General features: G+C 43.9%; 1 protein-coding gene across 1 annotated transcript; it reads right to left on the reverse strand.

The window, feature by feature from the left end:
* Positions 1-17,040: 17,040 nt before the first annotated feature.
* On the reverse strand, positions 17,041-18,726 carry LOC149958425 (uncharacterized). The gene has a single exon (XM_090167177.1). It carries the CDS (start codon positions 18,724-18,726, stop codon positions 17,041-17,043), a length of 1,686 nt encoding a protein of 561 aa, XP_090023303.1.
* Positions 18,727-21,715: the final 2,989 nt, after the last annotated feature.

The raw sequence follows: 21,715 nt of genomic DNA on the forward strand, positions 1-21,715 counted from the left end.
GTTTTTGGTTCACTTTAAGGAGTTGAATGCGCGAATTAATGAAATATTTGAGTCTGTTCAATTCTCGAGTTTCAGGCGCTTTGATTACGACCGACGCTTCGGATATCGTACTTTGCAAGGTAAATTCTTTTTGGTCAGACATGGCGGCGGTCACTAGCGCATCAGATAGCGGGAACGGTGATCGAAAGGGCAGCCGTTGGGGATCATTTATTTGTTCCCAGTGGCCGTATAAATAATCCCAGGCGCGCGAAGACATCAAAGACCTGGTGTGAGACTTTATTGCATAGAGCTACAGATATATCGAGTTCAGACGTAAACCCCGTAGTAACTTAAAGCTCGGATGAAAGTGAATACCGGGGGTTAACTTCCCGCTGAGTCGGATCAAATTTAGACATTTTAGTAGGCCCTGGCGCTCTATCTCTCTATCTCTCTATCTCTCTATCTCTCTATCTCTCTATCTCTCTCTCTCTCTCTCTCTCGCTCTCTCGCTCTCTCGCTCTCTCTATCTCTCTCTCTCTCTCTCTCTCGCTCTCTCTCTCTCTCTCTCTCTTCATGACGAGCCGAAAGAGGACTGACAATGTGCGAATGAGGTGCGAGTATGCGAGATACCAATACCAGAAAGAAAGAGGTTCGTGCGACAAGAACCGGGTAAATTTAGAACGATAGTGGGAGAAAGAGATACCCCAAAAATTAAGTTATCTCGAACTCCGAAATTATCAAAAATATCAGGGAAAGCGTCGAGTACGCCTTTTTGTAGAGCCTTGAAAGATTTAACAGTTAAGCGGGAGACGGATTCGGGTGATGAAACTAAATTTGGGATCCGAGAGTCAGAGTCAAGAAGATCCATGACAGAGGAAACTCCATCACGGACAAACCGGTTAAAGAGGAAACCTAAAAAGGGGGATATTTGACAAAACATCCACAGTCAAATTTTCAAGAGCAAGTTTAAAATTAAGATTGGAGAAAGTTTCCGATAAAGAGTTATAAAATTTCGAATTGGTAAGACGAGGTTTATTTGTGAGAAAATGAGTAAAACGCGAAGGAAACTCTCTTCAAGGTCACTCCAATTTTTCGAAATGAGAATCGAACTATTACCAAGGTGGACCCCCAAGAATTTGTGACCGTCAGACGACCAACAAAATCCTAATGGGGAGTCAACGCGACCACGCCACATACCGCACCAAAGGCCAACGGTTTTTAAGTTGTTAACGCGCGCTCCAGAATGGACGCAAAATGTGTCAAGACACGTTCTTAGGATTGTAAATTCCACGTTTTTACGCAGAAGAGCGGTTAAATCATCAGCATACGTGACATTGGTTAGACTTCGGTGAGGAACTAATTCGTTAGGGCGAGCGAGTTGAAGATCAATTAAGCGAAGTAGAGGTTCAATAGCGATCGAAAATAAAGCGCCAGATAGGGGACAGCCTTGGCGGATGCATAGCAAGAGGGACAGAAAATTCAGAAGGGAATCCGAAAGCGAGAAGAGTTTTGAAAAGATAATCATGGAGGATAGAGTCAAATGCTTTCTCGAAGTCTATATTCACGAAAGCGAGGGGTTCATCTTTAGCGTCAGCGAGATCAATGAGATCTCGAAGAACGTTTAAATTATCAAAAATAGTGCGAGAAGGAACCGAATAAGTTTGAGAGGGGGAGATAGTATCAGGAAGAACTTTATTAAGGCGAAGGGCAAGGACTTTAGCGAAAATTTTGTAGTCGACGTTTGTCAAAGAAAGGGGACGCCAATTACGAATATCGCGAGGGTCACCCTTCTTTGGCAAAAGAAACATGACAGACTTCGAGAAAGCATTGATGTATGGCGAATTTTTCATATCACGAAGGAGTTCACGGTAAACTTGGAATAAAGCTTGACCTATTTCGTCCCAAAAGGTTAGATAAAATTCCGCCGGGAGGCCGTCTAGACCGGGAGAACGACCTCGAGACAGAGATTTGAGGGCTCGTGAAATTTCGGTAAAAGAGTACGGATTTTTGAGGGACTCAGCGGAATCCGGACAGAGTTTAGGTAAATTTTGCAGTAATGGAGGAAAGGCGGAAGCGGGAGCAGAATTTGGATTTGGATTAGAGTAGAGATTGGAATAAAAACTAATGACAGTTTCGCGAAGACGTGGAGGATCGGAGATTAAGTCACCGTTTGAGTCGAAGACACTATCCATTGGCTTCGCAGAGGAGGATACTCGCGAAGTCCAACGGAAGAATTCTGCCGAGGGCTGGTCAACATTGGCAACGTGAGTCATTCGACACTTTAAGAGCGCGTCCTTGGCACGATTATTCAGGCAGTCGTTCAATTGAGACCGAAGTTCTTTGGCATCGGGGCTTTCTGGGTCGTTAAAAGCGTGAACTTCTCGTTGCAGTTCACGTAAACGAGACCGTTCTAAATTAGCTCTATAATTGCAGAATTCGCGACAAAGCGCGCGGACATTCGGTTTAAAATCGTCAAACCACCACTGGCACCAAGAGCGGTTAGTGGTGGTTGAAGCCTGTTCATTTACTGAATCGCGAATAAACGTTTTAGCGTCTTTGACAAAGTCATGGTCTTCAAACGCTTTAACATCCAACTTCCAAAAGGCCGGTCTAGACTGAACTTTCAAAAGCGGATTGGCGATACGTAAAATAACTGGGCAATGGTCTGAAAATGGGCAAACTTCGTGAACACACGTTCTAACAGGGGTGGCACTGTCGACGTAAAAACGATCTAAGCGTGCCCGAAAGACACGACCACGCTGAGGGACGGAAGTCCAAGTGTAGGAACGAGTATTAGGTTGTAATATTCTAAAAGCATCTTGCAAATCCTGGCCGTTTACGAGGGAACGGAGGGTCTGCGAAACGTTAACGCGACGGTCGATACAACCGCGGCGGTCAAGAGTTTCATCAAGAGTACAATTAAAATCACCATTTAAAATAACACATTCACCAACAGGTAAATTTTCAATTAGCACTTTTAAATGATCAAGAACGTCTAACGCAACTTGATCGTCGTTAGACGGAATATAAACAGACAATACGTGTGTGAAATTTTGAGGGGTGAATTCGAAACGAATATAAACCAAATAACTTAGATGAATTTTGACTTCACGAACGAAAGGGAGGAATTGGGGCTTCACACCGATGGAAACACCAGAACCATTCCTAGAAGCAAAAGCGTGTTCGAAAGAATACGACCAGTGTTTCCAGAGGTATGACGCCCCAAAATCCTTTTTAACATTAGTCTCTTGAAGACAAAGTATATCAGGAAAGGAATTTTGAATAAATAAACGCGCGCGAGTATTGGTCTCGGGGGTACCAATGCCCCTAACATTTAAGGAATATATAGAGAGCATAAAAAATAAAAATAAAATTAACCAGTTCATAGAAAAATAAATAAAATTTTGTAAAATACGGAGTAAAAATAAACAAAAATAAAAAAAAACCCATAAAAATTAGTTACACGATTCCGCTACTACTTCTTTCATGATTTTACGCTCCCACTGGTAGATGGCCTGTTTAGACATCCTAGAAAGAGGACTCTTTCGGTAGGTGGCTTCATTCTTTCTGATGCTTTCTAGCTGCTTTATCAGAGCAACTGGAGAGTTTGTGTACTGGCGGACATGGACAAGGATGGGGATCTTGGATCGGTACATCACATCGAAAAGGCTAACTAGTGACGAGTCGCTGAGCGGAATGGAGGTTGAAGAGTTCGGGTCACAGTCAGAGTCAAGAAAATCCGTCAGGTCACTTTCTGAAGTGACGCTGGAGTAGGAAGAAGCAGATTTTTGTGACCTCGCTTTAGGATAAGAAGGTTCAATGATGGAAAGTTTCATTGGGGGACCAGCGGAAGACTCTGTGGCTGGCGATTGCCTCTTGTTCTTATTGAGGACGGTGAAACCGGGAGGATGTTTACGGGTCGGTGAATTAATTGGAGTTTTGAAAACGTCCATATCTTCAACAACACTAGAGGCAATTGGGGTCATGTCCAAGTTAGGGATCGAAGATTCGGGATCCTCTTCCATTGGTTTGTCGATCTTCTTGGTCAAGATGGAGGACGGAGTGTCAGAAATATCAATGATTTTAGGAGCGGTGTTAGGGTCTTCAGTGTTCATGGCCTCAAAGTTGGGGTGGGCGACATGTTCTTGAGTTTTGGGACAATGATCGCGGGTATGACCCGTTTCATTGCAAGAATAGCATTTAATTTCTGTAGAAACAAAGAATGTGTACGGGACATCATCCAATTCAACGAAAATTCGTTCTGGCAAGGCTTCACGTGCATGAGAGGTAGGGAATTTTAACATGACTTGTCGTCGGAAACTCTGCAAGGCAGGAAGGTCGGGATCTGTGTACGAGGCACGAAGAGTCTTTATCGGCCCGGTGACTGAACCATATTTGGACATCAATTCACGTAAGTCCGCATTTTCAAAGTGGGACGGAACATCTGACACCACCAAGGTTCGATCCGGCATTGGGAGACCATTGGTCTTTAAGTCCGCTGCCCACGAAGGGTTGATGAAAAAGAGTTGAAAAGTTCCCTGTACTCTAGCGAAAGAGTATATTTGGCTGGGATTTGTTGCAGATTTGATGGCGTCAATAAATTCCTTATTAGAGTAAGGATAAACTGAAGAATCAATTAAAATACCATTGAATGCAGTTATCTTCTTGTTTGAAAAATTGTTTCCGTTCGGCCTAGAGCGAAAGGCGTATCGTTTTAGTAGAATCTGGTTGGCTTGATTCGTGTTGGTACGGTTGAAATTCTTGGAGGCAATATTAGAGTAGGATTTACGATTTGAGTTGTCGGTAGCATTAGATGGAGTCGAGTAGTTAGAGAGAGAGAGAGAGAGAGAGAGAGTTTTTTTGTTTTAAAAATTCCTAGTTTAATAGTCAAAAAAATAGGTTACATAGTTACGAAATACAATATTACAATAATAGATAAGAAAGAAAAAACTCGTAACAAACAAAAGTGGAGCTGGTAGTTATATGGAATATTTACACAAAGTATTAACAGAATTTACATTAAACAGATTACACAATAGAGATGCACATCATTTTTCCTGGGAGCTCTCTACATCAGAGAGCTGAGGAAAAACTGGTCGAATCGCGGAAGCAAGACGGTAATAGCGATTGCGTTCGTTGCGACGCTGGTCGTTGTTAGTTATTGCAATGATCGTGGGGTCAGTATATCCCACTACTAGGACTTGGTGGGAAAGAGTGTTAATAGTTGCGGGATCACTTGCGTATTCACCAGAAACGGTGCGTGCAACTGCAGCCGGTTGGCCTAAAACGCGTGCGGAGAGTTTCGTCGTAGGTGAAAACTGGCTTGAAAGGCTCTTTCGAATCAGTCCACGTGTTATTAGCTGGGTCGTATCGATGTTTTGAGACTTGCTGTCTCTTTTTAGGTTTTTTAGCCGGAGGGTCCATAGCGAATTTGCCTTTGGGAAGTCCTTCGGGAGGAGTGCTAGAGCGAGGTTTTTTAGCCGGAGGGTCCATAGCGAATTTGCGTTTGGGAAGTCCTTCGGGAGGAGTGCTAGAGCGAGGTTTTTTAGCCGGAGGGTCCATAGCGAATTTGCGTTTGGGAAGTCCTTCGGGAGGAGTGCTAGAGCGAGGTTTTTTACGTTGGACAACTTTTACATTTGGATCGTTGTCGAAATCCATAGAGGCGTCTTCGAAGTCGGCTTCGGAGCCCGACGCGAAGTTGCGAGGACTAGACCCAACGCTTGACCGATCAACTGACGAGTCACGCGATTGATGAGATACGTTTGGAAAATTGAGAGTTTTAGGAGTTGTTTCAATAACAGACGACGAGATGACAGCCTTGGAATTGACGGTAGTAGAAGAAGAGGCAGTAGATGAGGTAGTAGGGCTTGATGAGGGAGTAATTGATGAGGTGGTGGTGGTGCCTGATTAGGTGGTGGTGTTAGAGGTCGATGAGGTGGTATTGGTAGTTGAGGTAGAAAAGGTGGGAGTGGCAGAGGTCGAGGTTGAGGCAACTCGACCGGTTGGACAGTTTCGGTTGAGGTGACCCGTTTGGCCACAGGCCACACAACGGACGGGAGCATTAACCGAAACCACGAACAATTCCTTGTTTACGAAAATAGCTATGAAATCGGGAAGAGCGCGAAAATCATCGTCCGATTCCAAAAGGACCGAGAGTTCGCGTCTAGCCCTTTTAATGTGTTTAAATTCCGCGCGAGTGACAGAGGCGGGGAGACAACGCACACCGCCTTGCACGACGCCGTAATTAGACATCACGGAGATGAGCATGGAGTCGTCGATAGTAGGTGAGACGTTCGATAGCAGCACCTTTTTCGGTGCAATTCCAATTGGGAGGCATTCGAGCAAGGTGTTTCGGAAATCCAGGCCGTTCGCAATTAGCAAACGTGCCCACGACACATCCGAAAAATAGACGTAAATATGTCCATTAGCGCGATAAATATCCGTGATATTTTTTGACGGAACGAGAGGCGCGATGGCCGTTAAATAGTCTTCGATGGTCGTAGATTTGTGCGTTGAGCGAATCGCGATACCACGGTCGCTTGGCTTATCTTGTGAGGCAGTTCGTTCGAAGGAGTAAGTATGGGGAGACTGATAACCTAAAAAAGACCCGTTATTGGGTCCGTTAACGGCAGCGGTAGATGAAAACGGTGGCGGAAGATTAACCGATACGTTGTCGTCGACGGTAGCGTAAGTAGACGTATTGGAAATGTTAGTCCACGACGTTGTTGACGACGTTGTGGTATTTGGAACGGTTGAGCCAGTAATTTTAACTGCCGAAATCGAGGTAGTATTAGTGGTAGCGGAAGCGGAGCCTACTTCAGTTGAAAGTGGCGGTATTTGTGTCGAAAAATTATGTAGATAGTTAGTCGCGCATTGCGACTTAATGGCGTGATAGGTGGGATTCACAGGGGTGTAGTTGATAGTAGAAAACGAGAAAGTCGAGTTAGGATCCGTCAATGAACCTGTAGTTTCCATTAGAGTAGCCGGCAACCCTTGAAAAGCCGCCGAATTTGACGATAATGATGCGCTCCCATAAGAGGGAGGAGAGAAGTTAAAAACTGGAGCGAGTCCGTAAGGCGAAAGCGACGACGAAGTTAAGCCTTGGGACGCATGAACTCCAGGGAGAGGAAGCTCTCCGTAGCAGCGGGGAGAGGTAGCGGTAGACGCGAAAAAACCGGGCGGCGCTGACGAAGTGACGACCGGCTGAGAGCAGGCGCCTGCGGTCGAGCTGCCGCTAGCCATTGCGCGCGACTGGGCGACGCAAAAAAACGCCAAGGCCCGATCACGGCGCAAAAATACGAATTGCGGAAACGCTAAATTTATTATTTAAATAACGAAAAATAGCAAAAACGGCAACAGTACTTTAAAGTCGGAGCATTTAAACACCGGAAAAAGTCGAAAACAGTGGTGTCACTGCTGAAAAAAACAAAAAACTCAACTAAAAAAGCGGAGTGAAAAATAGCGACAATCACTAACTCAGAGAGAGAGGGTATAAAAAGCTTTATTTAAGCAATATCAATATCAGATGAACAGTTGAGGATAAAAAAACATCAAAACATTATGTCAATTTCTTACAATGAATAAATATAAGTTAATGATTATAAAGAATTCATTAATGTGGGTATACAAATGTCAAAATTTTGGATGGTAAGCGATAATAATACAATGATATACAAATGTCGAATAATTTAAAATATATTTCTCGAGTTCAGCCAAATTAACATGCCAGGTTTCTTTGAATTTTTCCATTTGGTCGTGTTTACGGGCCCACGTGAGGGCTAATCGAATGCGCGAGACGAACCTGCTGCGGAATCGATTAAAAATGAATTTTGATTGTTCCAGAGGGGAACGACTCAGAGACTGAGCGTAACCGTCTCGCAGACCATTCCTGTAGATGGTATCTTTGAGGAGTACAAAGGCCAGGTTGCAAGCGCGATGAGGACGGAAGTTTGGGATCAAAAACCAATAGTGGTGGGGGTTATGGGAATGTCCTAGCAATTTTGTTAAAAAAATATTAACGTCACTCAGAGTGGTCGTGATGATCGGGCAATTGTAGAAAATATGCAGGACGTCTCCAACTGCAGGACAGAAGGGACAGTCACGAGTCGGATATGTGTCAGGATCAAAATGATGTAATCGAGTGGGAACGGGAAGAGCGTTATGTAGCAAACGCCATTGGGTGGCATTTTCATGTCGAGCAGATAGGGGGCTGACAGAGTTAACGCTCCAAAATTTCAAAGTTTTAGGCTCCGCAAGGTCAGGCGGGTGAATTGGTTTAGGGAACTCAGACGCGAGGCGAATGATATGCGAGTAAGCGATTCGTGAGATGCTAATACCCGCAAGTCGTAGAGTCGTGTTAAGAGAACTAGGTAAGTAGAGTAAGATGGTTGGAGAAGGACTCTCCAAAAACGTGGCCATCTCGAACACCGAGTTTATCGAATACACCGGGAAAGGCATCTAAGACTCCTTTTTGTAAGGCTCTGAACGATTTTACGGTCAAACGAGATACGGATTCTGGAGAGGACATTAAATCGGGGTTTCGATGCCACCAAAGGGAGGCAGGGTCAAGGAGGTCCATGACTGAGGAAACTCCATCGCGAGCAAAACGGTCGAAAAGAGTACCCAAAAATGGGGTTTTTCCGGAGTCAGTAATACCCGGATTATCATATAGCGGTATGTCAGACAGGGCTTCAATATTGACGTTATCAATATCAAGGTGAAAATTAAGACTGGATAAAATTTCAGACATTGTATTGTAAAAATTGGACTGGCAACGTCGCGGGTTAGTCGTAAGAAAATGAGTAGGCAAAGAACTAGAAATTCCATACGTGAAGGCTGAGGCAGTTATGTGATTAGGACGGATGGGAGCAGTCTCTAGAAGACTAGCGACGTTAGCAACGCGAAAGCTACGGATTTTGTCAGAGATTGAGACAAGGCCCAGCCCTCCAACCTGCTTGGGGAGGAGACAATGATCTCTATTCACCCAGCGCACCTTATCCCAGACGAAAGCTTCGAGAGCGGATTGGCAACGAGAGACGAAATCAGCTGGTGGATCCAGAACTTTTAGTTTGTGCCACAAGACACTGGCGGCTAACTGGTTGGCAATGTTGACGCGACCGTACAGGGAACAGTGGGGTTTGATGGGACGCCAACGAGCGAGAACGCGCAGAAAAGATTCTTCAATTTCAGTCCAGTTTTTCAAAATTATAGATGGACTGTGTCCGAGATGAACACCCAGGAATTTACAGCCTTCAGAAGACCAGCAAAAACCAAGAGGGGAGTCCATCCGGCCACGCCAACTACCGCACCAGAGACCAACAGATTTGAAATTGTTGACTCGAGCGCCAGAGTTAACGGAAAAGCAATCCAGGCTAGCCCTTAAAACCTGGAATTCAGCGTTGTCACGAATGAAGGCGGTGAGGTCATCAGCGTAAGTGCCGTTAGTTAGTCGGCAGTGAGAAGATAATTCATGAGGTCGGGTGAGTTCGGAGTCAAGAAGACGTAGGAGTGGTTCGATGGCAATAGAAAATAAAGCGCCAGACAATGGACAACCCTGGCGAATGCCACGGTCAAATTTTACAGAAGGGGTCAGCGAGTTGTTAGTTTTGATGTGAAAAGACGAATTGGTATAAAGCATGGCGAGAGGGCCGCAGAACTCAGGGGGGAAACCGAAAGCGCAAAGAACTTTGAAGAGATAGTCGTGGTAAATGGAATCGAACGCTTTCTCGAAGTCTATGTTAACGAGAGCAAGGGGTTCATCATTAGCGTCAGAGAGATCAATGAGATCTCGCAGAACGTTCAAATTATCAAAAATCGTACGGGACGGAACAGAATAGGATTGGGAGGGTGAAATAATATCAGTTAGAACATTGTTAAGACGGAGGGCCAGGACTTTTGCAAAAATTTTGTAGTCGACGTTTGTCAAAGAAAGAGGTCGCCAATTGCGAAGATCGCGAGGGTCACCCTTCTTTGGCAAAAGACACATCACGGACTTCGAGAAAGCGTTCAGGTATGGATAATTTTTCATGTCTTTAAGTAGTTCACGATAAACTTGGAACAAGGCTGGTCCCAAGTCATCCCAAAACGTCAAAAAGAAATCAGTAGGAAGCCCATCTATGCCCGGGGAGCGACCTCTTGACATGGACTTTAGGGCTCTGGAAAATTCATCAAAGGAAAAATAATTTCGAAGAGACGCGGAGGAATCCCGGGAAAGCTGAGGCAAATTTTTAATAAAAGGCGGTAAAGCAGAAGAGAACGGGGCCGAAGTATTATTATTTGGGTTAGAGTACAGGAGTGAGTAAAAATTCATAACAGTTTCACGAACACGTGGAGGATCGGACACTAAATCTCTGTTAGGGTCCAAGACATTATCCATTGGCTTCGCAGAGGATACGCGAGAGGTCCAACGGAAAAATTCAGCAGAGGGGGAATCAACATTCGCGACATGGGCCATGCGACTCTTTAGGAGCGCGTCCCTCGCACGATTGTTTAAGCAGACGTTCAATTGGGAACGAAGTTCCTTAGCATCAGGGCCATCAGGATCATTTAGAGCGTGGACCTCACGCTGCAAATCACGCAGACGAGAGCGCTCCAAATTACGTTGGTAAGCACAGAAATCTCTGCAAACCGCACGAACATTGGGCTTAAAAACCTCAAACCACCACTGAGACCAAGAGCGGCCAGTGGTATTCGAGGCATGTTCGTTGACCGAGTTCTTAATAAAATCTTTAACATCAGCTACAAATTCAGTGTCTTCGAGGGCTTTAACGTCAAGTTTCCAGTAAGCCGGCCTCAACTGAACTTTGGAAAAAGGATGTGCAAAACGTAAAACAACGGGACAATGATCCGAGAAAGGGCAGACTTCGTGAAGACATGCCCTAACAGGGGTTGCAGAGTCAACGTAAAAACGATCTAGGCGTGCCCGAAAAACACGACCACGCTGAGGGACGGAAGACCAAGTATAAGAACGAGTATTAGGCTGAAAAATTCTAAACGCATCTTGCAAATCATGACCATTGGAACGAAGAGTCCGCGAGACGTCTACGCGTCGATCGACGCAATCGCGACGGTCGAGGGCTTCATCTAAAGTACAATTAAAATCGCCAGATAAAATTATCGATTACCCAGCAGGTAAGTTGTCAATTAAATTGCTTAAGTGAAGTAAAACATCAACGGAGATTTGGTCGTCATTGGACGGAACGTAAACAGAGAAAACGTGAGTGAAATTTTGAGGAGTGAATTCAAAACGAATATAAACCAAATAACTTAAATAAATTTTGACTTCACGAATAAAAGAGAGGAATTGGGGCTTCACACCGATGGAAACACCGGAACCATTTTTAGAAGCAAAAGCGTGTTCGAAAGAATACGACCAGTGTTTCCAGAGGTATGACACCCCAAAATCCGTTTTAACATTAGTTTCTTGGAGACAAACAATATCAAGATTAGAATTTTGAATAAATAAACGAGCGCGGGTATTGGTCTCAGGGGTACCAATACCCCTCACATTTAAAGAGTAAATTGATAAATAAAGAAAACTAAAATATAAAAAGTTCATAACGGGCAGATAATAAATAAATAAATTTTGAGAATAAACGATAAATGGAAAACGAAAAATTACTTGGACGAATTACTTTCTTTCTTGATTTCTTGAAAAATTTTCCTCTCCCATTGATAAATAGCCTGCTTTGACATGTTCCAGGATGGGGATCTTTGACCTGTACATCGCGTCAAAGAGACTAACGAGCGAGGAGTCACTGAGCAGGGCGGCTGATAAAGGCGTCGCGTCAAATTCAGCGTCAACAAAGCCCGAAAGGTCATTGTTCGAGGTCACACTAGAATAGGATGAAGCCGATTTTTGGGACATCGCTTTCGGAGACGATTCAACAATTGAAAACTTCCTCGGGGGTTCAGACGAGTCTTGGGATGTTGGTTGCCTCTTATTTTTATTCAGCACAGTGAAACCAGCGGGATGCTTTCGAACTGGTGATGTTACTGGAGTTTTGAAAACTTCAGTGATGTCTTCAGGGGTTTCATCGACAGGAACAATTGGGGTCATGCCCATATTAGGAATGGGTTCTTCGTGGTTTTCAATTCCTTTCGGGATGGTTACGTCATAAGCGGCAGGAACAATGCTGTCTTCGGCATTGTTTGTTGAGCGAAATTTGGGGCAGTGATCACGGGTATGGCCATTCTCGTGACAGTTATGACATTTTATGTCAGTAGATATGAAGAACGTGTATGGAACGTCATCGAGTTCGACAAAAAGTCTTTCAGGGAGACTCTCTCGAGCGGTAGTGGACGGGAACTTTATCATTACTTGCCTACGAAAGCTCTGCAAGGCTGGCAGATCCGGGTCAGAGTACGAGGCTCTGAGAGTTTTTATCGGCCCAACGACTGTGCCATGAGCCGACATCAGCTCCCTCAGGTCAAAGTTATCAAAATGCGACGGTACATCAGAAACAACCACTTGAGTAGGAGGGACGCCGATTGGATGGCATTGAACGAGCGTCAAATCTGGCATCGGGAGGCCATTAGTAATTAATTCAGTGGCCCAAGACGAGTTATTGAAGAAAAGCTGGAACGTTCCTGGAACTCTTCCGAAAGAGAAGATTTGGGTAGGGTTCGTCGCCGTCTTTATAGCATCAATTAATTCCTTGTTGGAGTACGGGAAAGTTGAAGCATCAATTAAGATACCATTTGATGAGGTTATTTTCTTGCCAGATTGGGTAGCTTCGGATGGTTTCGATCGGAAGGAGGTTTTCTTGTATTGGGCCTGATGATTCGAGTTAGATTGATGGTTTCCGTATCTGGAGGTTGCTCCAGAATACGACAAACGATTCGACTTGGTTGTACGGGAAGGATTCCGTTGATTCGAGTTAGAATGATTCATCTCGATGTTTGGTATAGAGGCAAAGCGCGAGATTTGAAAAGAAAATACGGCTAAAATCGGACTTTTAACGTTTTCGCAAAACGGTCGTAAAACCGTAAATATCGGTTTATTTGTGTAGGAAACTATACCAAAATGACGATTGAACTTTCACGGACCGGAAATATATAAAAATTATGCCTGTACGGCAGAATTAATTTAAGAAAACTCGAGAAAACACGAGAGAGAGAGAGAGTGAGAGAGAGTACCATCATACTTTGCGGGCCTAGCCAAAGTGGTAAGACATATTTCGTAGAAAAACTGATTACACATTTAAAACAAATGTTTGAACCTAAAATTGAAGAAATCCACTGGTTTTACGGCGAGGATCTGCCAGGATACGATAAACTTAAAAAAGGAACGTTATATTTCATAAGCGTTTACCAGATCTGGACTTATTTGACGACTCGAAACGTATATTAGCAGCTTTAGACGATTTAATGGGACCGGGTCAAAAGGGAGCAGTTGCCCAATTGTTCACCAAAGTCTAGCATCATCGTGATGTTAGCTTTATCTACATAAGTCAAAATTTATTTCATCAGGGAAAGGGGTGTCGCGAAATTTCCCTCAATTTGCACTACATACTTTTAACGAAATATGTACGGGACAAAACACAGATTAATTGCTTAGCGCGTCAAATGGTCCCCGATAATTCAAACTTTGTTATCGAAGCGATTTCTGACGCGACTAAGGAACCAAACTCTTACGTATTGATCGATCTTCAGATAGATTGCCCCGACGCACATCGGATCAGAACTAATATTTTCCCCGGCGAACAAGTCTCAGTATACATCCCGAAATAATAATAATTTTCCGAGGGTGGTTAGTTACCACACACCCACAGCGAGTCGAATTCATTCGATGTACAATGTCGCGACGAGTCAGGTCGCAAAAACAACTGCTCGAATCGATCGGCAAATTAAAGGGCGTTAAGAGACGTAATATTTTAATTAACGCCTATAAAGAGTTGATCGAAGCGATATCCGATTGCGTGTATAATACGCTTATACGGAATATACGTCTAACCACGCGGCAAAAACCAAAGATTAAAAATACACCGTAGAACGTTACGCAAAATTGCCCAGAAAAAATTGGGCTGGCAATCTAAAAAACGAATATTATTAAATCAAAAAGGTGCAGGATTTTTCTCGTTTCTTCTGCCTATTGTTTCGTCGCTCGTGGGAGCCCTAACAGGTTGAAAATAAAATATTTTAAGATACTCGAAAAAGATAACTTTAGCGCCGATTACGGCACCCCATCAACAACTAAAACCGGATATTGACACGGAAATGGCGGATATTTTAATTAAGCGAAGCTATGGATGACCGAACCAAGTGGAAGATATACGAAGATATGCTACTGAAAAAGCACGCTCGAAATAAACCGACTGAAAATAACGATACGCCCAGTTTCGAAACATTAGTCAATCTGTTCCCGCTAGGATATAGAGCGAGAACCCGAGCTATTTTTAATCATTTGATTTCGGACAGCGGTCGACTGAGGTGGGACAGACAGGGGCAGATTTTATTAGACGGTGAAATACAAACTGATTCTGATATTGTTGATTTAGTATATTATCTAATAAGTCCCCACGCGCCGAGACCCCAGAGTTGGTCAAAATTTAATAACCTGGTGGGTAAACTACGAAAAATCACCCCTCAAGCCTTCCCCACCACCACCCCATTATCGTCTACTTCTTCTTCGTTCATAACAGCTTCCTCCCCCCGGGCCCCCATCTTTCGCTCGCATCCTCCAAACGAAAGAAAACTATGTCGTCAGCGGTCGGGCCTAATTCTTTCGCGACACCTCGACAGTCACCGAAACTTTGGTCACCTACTTTTAAGAACCGTTTACGTAAAAAAAAACGCCGAGTGCCAAAATTTTGAAATGGGAGAGTTACCGATAAACGTAACGACTAGACTCGAAAAAATATATTTCGATTCTCGTAATCCAGCTAGCTACGGGGGTGTTGAAAAATTATACGACTCTGTCAAAGAGCTCGGAATATCTAGGGATAATGTTGAAACGTTTTGCAAACTCACGACGCCTATACGTTACATAGACCAGTCATTCGAAAATTCCAAAGGCAAAAGATTTGTGTAGGAAACAGACTAGACCTCTATCAGACTGGTTTGGCGGATATGCGCTCTTTAGCGAGCGAAAATTCCGGATACACATTTACTCTTACTTGTATAGATTGCTTTTCGAGAAGGGCATTTGCCGTCCCCCTAAAACGTAAGACCGGCGCGGAGGTTGCCCGTGCCCTGAAAATAATTTTTAAAGAGCGGGGCAAGCCCCGCGCTATACAGTTCAACCGTGGGTTGGAGTACGTTAATTCGACTGTTTTAAAACTCCTAAAAGAGGAGGGCGTTAGACATTACCATTCCGAAAATAGCGACGTTAAAACCGCGATGGTAGAGCGTTTTAATAGGACCCTGAAACAGCGCATGTATCGTTTTTTTTACTCATAAAAACACGCGACGCTATCTCGACAAGCTGCCCAATTTAATTCATTCGTATAACGCCAGTTATCATACGGCAATAAAAATGGCTCCCTTCGATGTAAACGACACAAATATTCTTCAAGTTTATAGAAATATTTACAAACCAGGGCAGTCTCAGCCAGCGGTCCTCAAGCCCCGAAAATGCCGTATCAAAGTCGGCGATTACGTAGGGATTACCCGAACTGCCAGACCGTTTTTAAAAGGATACAGCGATCAAAATTGGAGCGCCGAAATATTTAAACTTGTTTTCAAGAATACTAAAAGACCTCTTCAATTTAAGCTCGTTGATTTGGCTGATGAACCCACACAGGATATTTTTATTTCAAAGAAATTCAATGAGTTATAAAACCTGAAGAATATACAATTGACAAAGTATTAAAGAAGCGACGCTCAAAGGGTAAAGTCAAATATTTCGTTTCCTGGTTAGGGTATCCGGCTACATTCCATTCTTGGGTTTCTGCTAAAGATGTCCGAAGCCTTTTACCTAACGATACCCAGTAATTCAAATCTCGAGATATTTCCGAATAATACGGTAGCCTGTTTCACGATAAAATTACCCGAACCTATCGAATTAAAGGGGGGTGGGAAGTTGCGTTGGTGGAAATATTGTATCCCTTTTCGCCCAACATGGGGGACAGGCTGACCCTAAAATGGTCGGGACGATGCGAGAAATCCCTCCGGGCCATTACTTGAGTATATACCATTTATTTAAAGTAGTAAACGACACCGCGCTATGCACCGCCGCTAATGTGTGTCTTACCCACGATCCGCTGAACGGACACGTGGCGCTGGTTGGAAAAAATATTACCCCCTATGGCGTATTTATGAGCGACGGATTGAGCAACACGCTGGATTTGAAAGAACTAAAACTATCGCGGGTTGAAGCGAGAAACCGGCTCGCTTAAATTTCCACATTCCGCCCCAAATTTTCGTTTATTCCGATATCGTCGTTGATCAAGTGGTGGGTTCGTCGCTCGTCAAATTGTTAAGAATAATAGCGGTTGGCGAATCAGCCCGATTTGGTACTTATATCGAGAAAACGTACATTTCGCCACATTACGTGCCCATTGAGAAGAAATACTTTGATACTATCCAAATAGATCTACGCGATGTTTATGGGAAACCGGCTCCTTTTGAGTTTGGCAATCTAACAGTAAAACTTATTTTGCGTCCAAGATGCCCTTAAGACACGTTCTTGAAAAAAGACGCTGCGCAGCGTGCCCCTACGTTCAATATTACGCCACTCAGGCTGGTGGCGCTATCCCCCAAGTATACGTAGGATCGCCTTATCAGCGGGGGCACGGACAATTCGGTAGCGGGTTTGGAAGTTTCTTCTCCGGCTTGTACAAGCTAGCGAAACCTTTTCTTTTACGGGACGGTAAGTAAGATTTATATCCCCCTGCTCCACGGAAATAAAATTCCATACTACAGGGGTAAAATATGAAAGGGGGGGAGAATGCTATAAAGATCCGGAGGGGGAAAGCAAAGTGGGGAAGAGAGAACAGGTAATGAAATACATGGTGTAAAGAAATGGGCTAAAATAAATAAACACAAAGTAAACGGCGATGTAAAGTGTCGCATAAATAACAAAGGTATAAAACTAATCCTAAGAAGGAGCACTAAAAGCCGTTAGTCCGAGGTCTCGTCCGAACCAAGAGAGCTAACGCTAGTATCCGAAGAGTTTCCGAGATGCATGGATACAATTTCATCAAAGTGAAATGTAACTTGTTTCATGAGCTGGGCAAAATATTTGAAATTACCAGAGGTTAAAACGGGCTCACCAGTGGCATTTGTTAGAATGCCATGGAAACGGTAAGTTAGTGGGCAAGTCGTAATGAAATGTCGGACATCCGCTGTGTCGCCAACACACACACACGACGGAGCCAAACAGTGACCTAAATTATGGAGATACAGTGGGAATTTGCCGTGGCCGCTTAAAGCCTGAGTCGAGTAGAAGTCGACGTTATTCTTAAAAGTGCGAAGGTCAGGAATTAAGGAATAAGTAAAACGACCCTTGGTAGAGGCCGCCCACTGTTCTTGCCAGGTGGTCAAGGATAAATCCCTGAGCACCTGCTTGTGAAATGTTTTAGTAAGGGGTAAAGAAATCCTGATACCCCGACCCTCCACGGCAGCCTTAGCCAAGACATCGGCGCGCTCATTCCCAGGAGTGCCAGCATGAGCCTTCACCCAGGAGAGATGGACAGGTAAGGTAGAAATATCTTTAATAATTAGTTTAATTTTATATCCAAGCTGGCTAGTTGAAGTGGAGTTACGTAAAGTTTGAATTGAAGACAAGCTGTCGGTAAAAAGAGTAACAGGGGACTGGAGTTGCTGAGTTTTGACCCAGAGAAGGGCCTTCAATATTGCAAGCATCTCAGCCGCAAAAATATCAGTTTCAGGGTTAAGAGAGAATTGTGTGAAATGGATCTCAACACCATGCCAGTGTACGGTAAATGAACACCCCACACCCGCATCGGTCTTCGAACCATCGGTGTATATTTCATACCAAGTTCCCGTAGGGTTAGTTGTGGTGCAAGGGTAAGACATTCGGCGAGCCGGATGTTCGAACCAGATGTCATGTGGAATATCGATGTTAGTAGGAGTTATTGTGATCTTGCAGTGGGTGGCCGTGGCCCGAATAGAATGAAGGCGAAAAAGTGCGGCCTCTTGACTCGCCACCAAGTCCACCGGAGTAAGCCGAGCGAGAACAAGAAGCGCATCAGTGGATATAGTTCGATACGCTTTTGTCAACCTGAGTGCAAAAATTCTTTGAATGCTCCGTAGTGCTAAACTCATTTTGACGTGCCCGGACTCTTTCCACCAGGCACCGGCAATATAGACCACGATGCGTTCCAAACCTCTTTTATAAATTTGACGAAGGGCAGGGCCCTTGATCCCCCAAGTATCGTGCGCGTAGTGGGCAATGTTTTGAGTTAGAAGTGTGACTTTTTGTTTGACTGACGCTAGATGGGGTAGCCGGTTGAGATGGTTGTCCAATATAACTCCCAAGTAGTTAATTTGCGAGACATGTTTTAAACCTTTCCCGTTCATAGTGAAAGCGGGAAGACGGTCTGGTGCACCCAAACCAAGAAATGTCAAAACCTGGGTTTTTTTCAGCAGAAAACCCAGTTTATATTTGGAGCTCCAGTCCTCGATAAGGCGCAAAGCCAAATCTCCGCGAGACTCCAACAAACGGCGATTAAGGGCGCGGACAGCCAACGCGGAGTCGTCGGCAAAAGCGGGGGGCGAAATTTTTGGGGCGTCAAGCCCTCTCCACGGGAAAACAAGTTTTGGCTGACGTATCGACGGGTTCATCCATACGTGAAGCCACCAAACGGCGGCTCACCGAAAAGTACGAGGATCTCAAACCACAATACGGGACTGGGAAACGTAAACGCAAAACTAAAAAGAAAACAATTAAGAAAAGACCAAAACGCGGTGGAAAAAAATCATTAGTAGGCCGGAAACGAGCTAGAAAGGTCGTTGATATTTTCTCCTAAAATCATGGGGCACTGCGAAGCGTTGAAAAGTGAACTTGATATTTTTCAAAGCGCGCCTATCCAAACGTCAATTGAGGGAGGAAAATGGACCACCTTCAAACCCATCTCGTCGCTGCGAGGCGATACCGTAGAGTTTAATATTCCCGGAAGCGGGCACGAGTACATTGATTTACCGCTTACGTACCTACTTGCTAAAGCTAAAATCGTATCTGATGACGCTGGTAAAAGTTTATCCGCGTCTGACGTTGTTGGCGGGTGTAATAATTTTTTGCACACGCTATTTAATCACGCGGAAGTTTACCTTAACGGAACCTTACTGTCTCCGTCAGCTTGTTCGTACGCTTATCGGGCGTACATTGAAACGTTGTTAAATTTTGACAAGGGTGCCAAAGCGTCCCATTTAACCGGCGCGCTGTGGTACAAAGATACCCCCGGCAAAATGAATTCGGTCACGGCCAACGAGGGTTTTAAACAACGGAAAGGATTCACGGATCAGTCGAAAGAAATAGATTTAATTGGTCCGTTGTTTCTTGACGCGCTCAATGTCGAAAAATATTTAATTAATGGAGTAGATTTACGTATTAAATTAGTAAAGCGAGTTTTGCGTTAATGGGTACGCCGAAGCCCGGGGTTGACTATAAAATTATCATTACGGACGCGAGCTTGTTGGTACGTCGAGTCCAAATTGCACCCAAAATACTTATCGCTCACGAAAACGCCTTGTCACGAGCAGCAGCAAAGTACGCTTTTACACGCACCGAAACTAAAATATTCACCATCAACTCGAATATCCGAAAAACCGTTATTCCCAACGTATATTTGGGTACCCTCCCGGTTCGCTTGATCACGAAGCCTACAATGGAATCTTGGCAAAAAACCCGTACGCTTTCGAACATCAAGATTTATCGAGTTTAGCTCTTTATGTGGATTCTGATGGTGTGGATTCGAAACCTATTACGCCAAACTACGACGCGGGCCAATACATTCAAGCATATCATACTTTATTCACGGGTAGCGGAATTCATTATAGAAACACCGGGATCGATATTTCCCGGGGAGATTATGCCCAGGGGTACGCTTTTTACGTCTTCGACATTTCAAACGACCATAGCGCGGGTGAGAGTCATTATTGGAACCCATCGAGACAGGGGCAGATGCGTTTGGAGCTTTCGTTCGCTAAACCAGTCCCGCAAACGTTAAGCTGCGTAGTTTTCGCCGAATTTCAAGCCAGCTTTAGCGTAGACAAAGATCGTAACGTTTCTATTGAAAACGTGTAATTATGCGCAATTTTATGGGCGTATTCGCCTCGGATTGTCTACCCGATAAGATTAATAGTTTTCCAGCGTCACTGGTTGTAAATCTCGACCCCCACGATGAACCGGGCAGCCATTGGGTCGCGATTTACCTTGATAAATTAAAACGGGCTTGGTATTTTGACTCGTTGGCGCTACGGCCTATTTTGCCAACCATTAAACTTTTTTAAAAACAAAATTCGAGAAAAATCACGCCCAACAAGCGGCGACTTCAATCGACAACGAGCGTCATTTGCGGACATTATTGCGTGATTTATATACGTCACCGATCAAAACGTTAAAGTCACCAAAGCTTCTTTAAGTAGTAAAAACGCGAACAAGAAAGGGTTTTTCCCGAAGAGACGTCAAAAATGATATAATGGCCACGAGAAAATTTAACAACCTGTTACGTCATCATAAACGGAGTATAAATTCCCGTCGCGCGACTATACCCCGTTTTATTCCTTACTAAACCCTCAGTATCGTGTCGGTGGCATGGCGAGAATGGCCGTTGTCGAATTTGACTTTCTACTAGGAAAATCCGCCTCGCGCTCCGGCGAAGAGGCCCCCGACATTGTCGTGAAGGAACTAGCTATATCAACAGTATCGACCCCTCCCGCCGTTCAAGCTTGGACTTTCGAACAACCCTATCCAGAACAACAACTTCCGAACGCCATTAAAAGACAAAACGGCTGGGTGTCTAGGAACCTTGACGGTATTTGCTGGACCGCGGGGTATCTCCCCTATTATAAACTACCCGCCTGCCTTATATCAGCTGTATCGAGTGCGGATATGATTTTTACAAAAGGAGACGTAAAGTGTAAATTTTTAGCCGATTATACTGAGACCGCCATATACGATTTGGAAACTTTTGACTGTCCCCGAGCTGCGACTTTTGATACGCCCCCGCCAGTGAAATGTCTATTCCGACATCAAACTCTAAACACCCGACAACCGTGTTCACTGGAACGAAGTCTACTTTTCGCCGACTGGATTACCCAGAACCGCGCTGAAATAGACAGTCAAATACGATGTCCATTTTAATTTTTTGTATCACCCTATAATATTTTTTTGACTAGTAAAAGAAAAATAATTTTTTAATATATCATCTTATAAATTTTTTTTGTAAAAATAAATATTTTTTATTATCTTATAAATCAGACTCGTTATTTCTCATTGCTCGCGTCATTTTTTTAGATTACGTAATTAATAGTTCATTGTGTCCATTCATTCGCCCACGTTGGAAAAATTACTTTATACAGTCACCTTTAAAAATAACAATGTATTCAATATAAAAACGTTTATTCTCATTTTCTTTACAACGGTTTTTATATTATGAATTTTATTAGTTTTGCAATATTCTTGAAAATAAATCAGAGCAGCCATTTCCTTTTCAGTCGGCATTTTTAATTCGGTTGGCAGGTTAGATGTAGTTGGTTCGGTTGATACCATTGTGGCACCGCGCTTTTTACATGCCCCAATAAGTTCGTTAAGATAATAGATAATTTTATC

Source organism: Leiobunum rupestre, chromosome 2, assembly GCF_980474605.1.
Source record: "Leiobunum rupestre chromosome 2, qqLeiRupe1.1.hap1, whole genome shotgun sequence".
NCBI classification, from domain to species: Eukaryota; Metazoa; Arthropoda; class Arachnida; order Opiliones; family Sclerosomatidae; genus Leiobunum; species Leiobunum rupestre.

Excerpts from the sequence above, each read along its gene's own strand:
- LOC149958425 (XM_090167177.1), bottom strand. The coding sequence starts at position 18,726 with ATGAACCCGTCGATACGTCAGCCAAAACTTGTTTTCCCGTGGAGAGGG.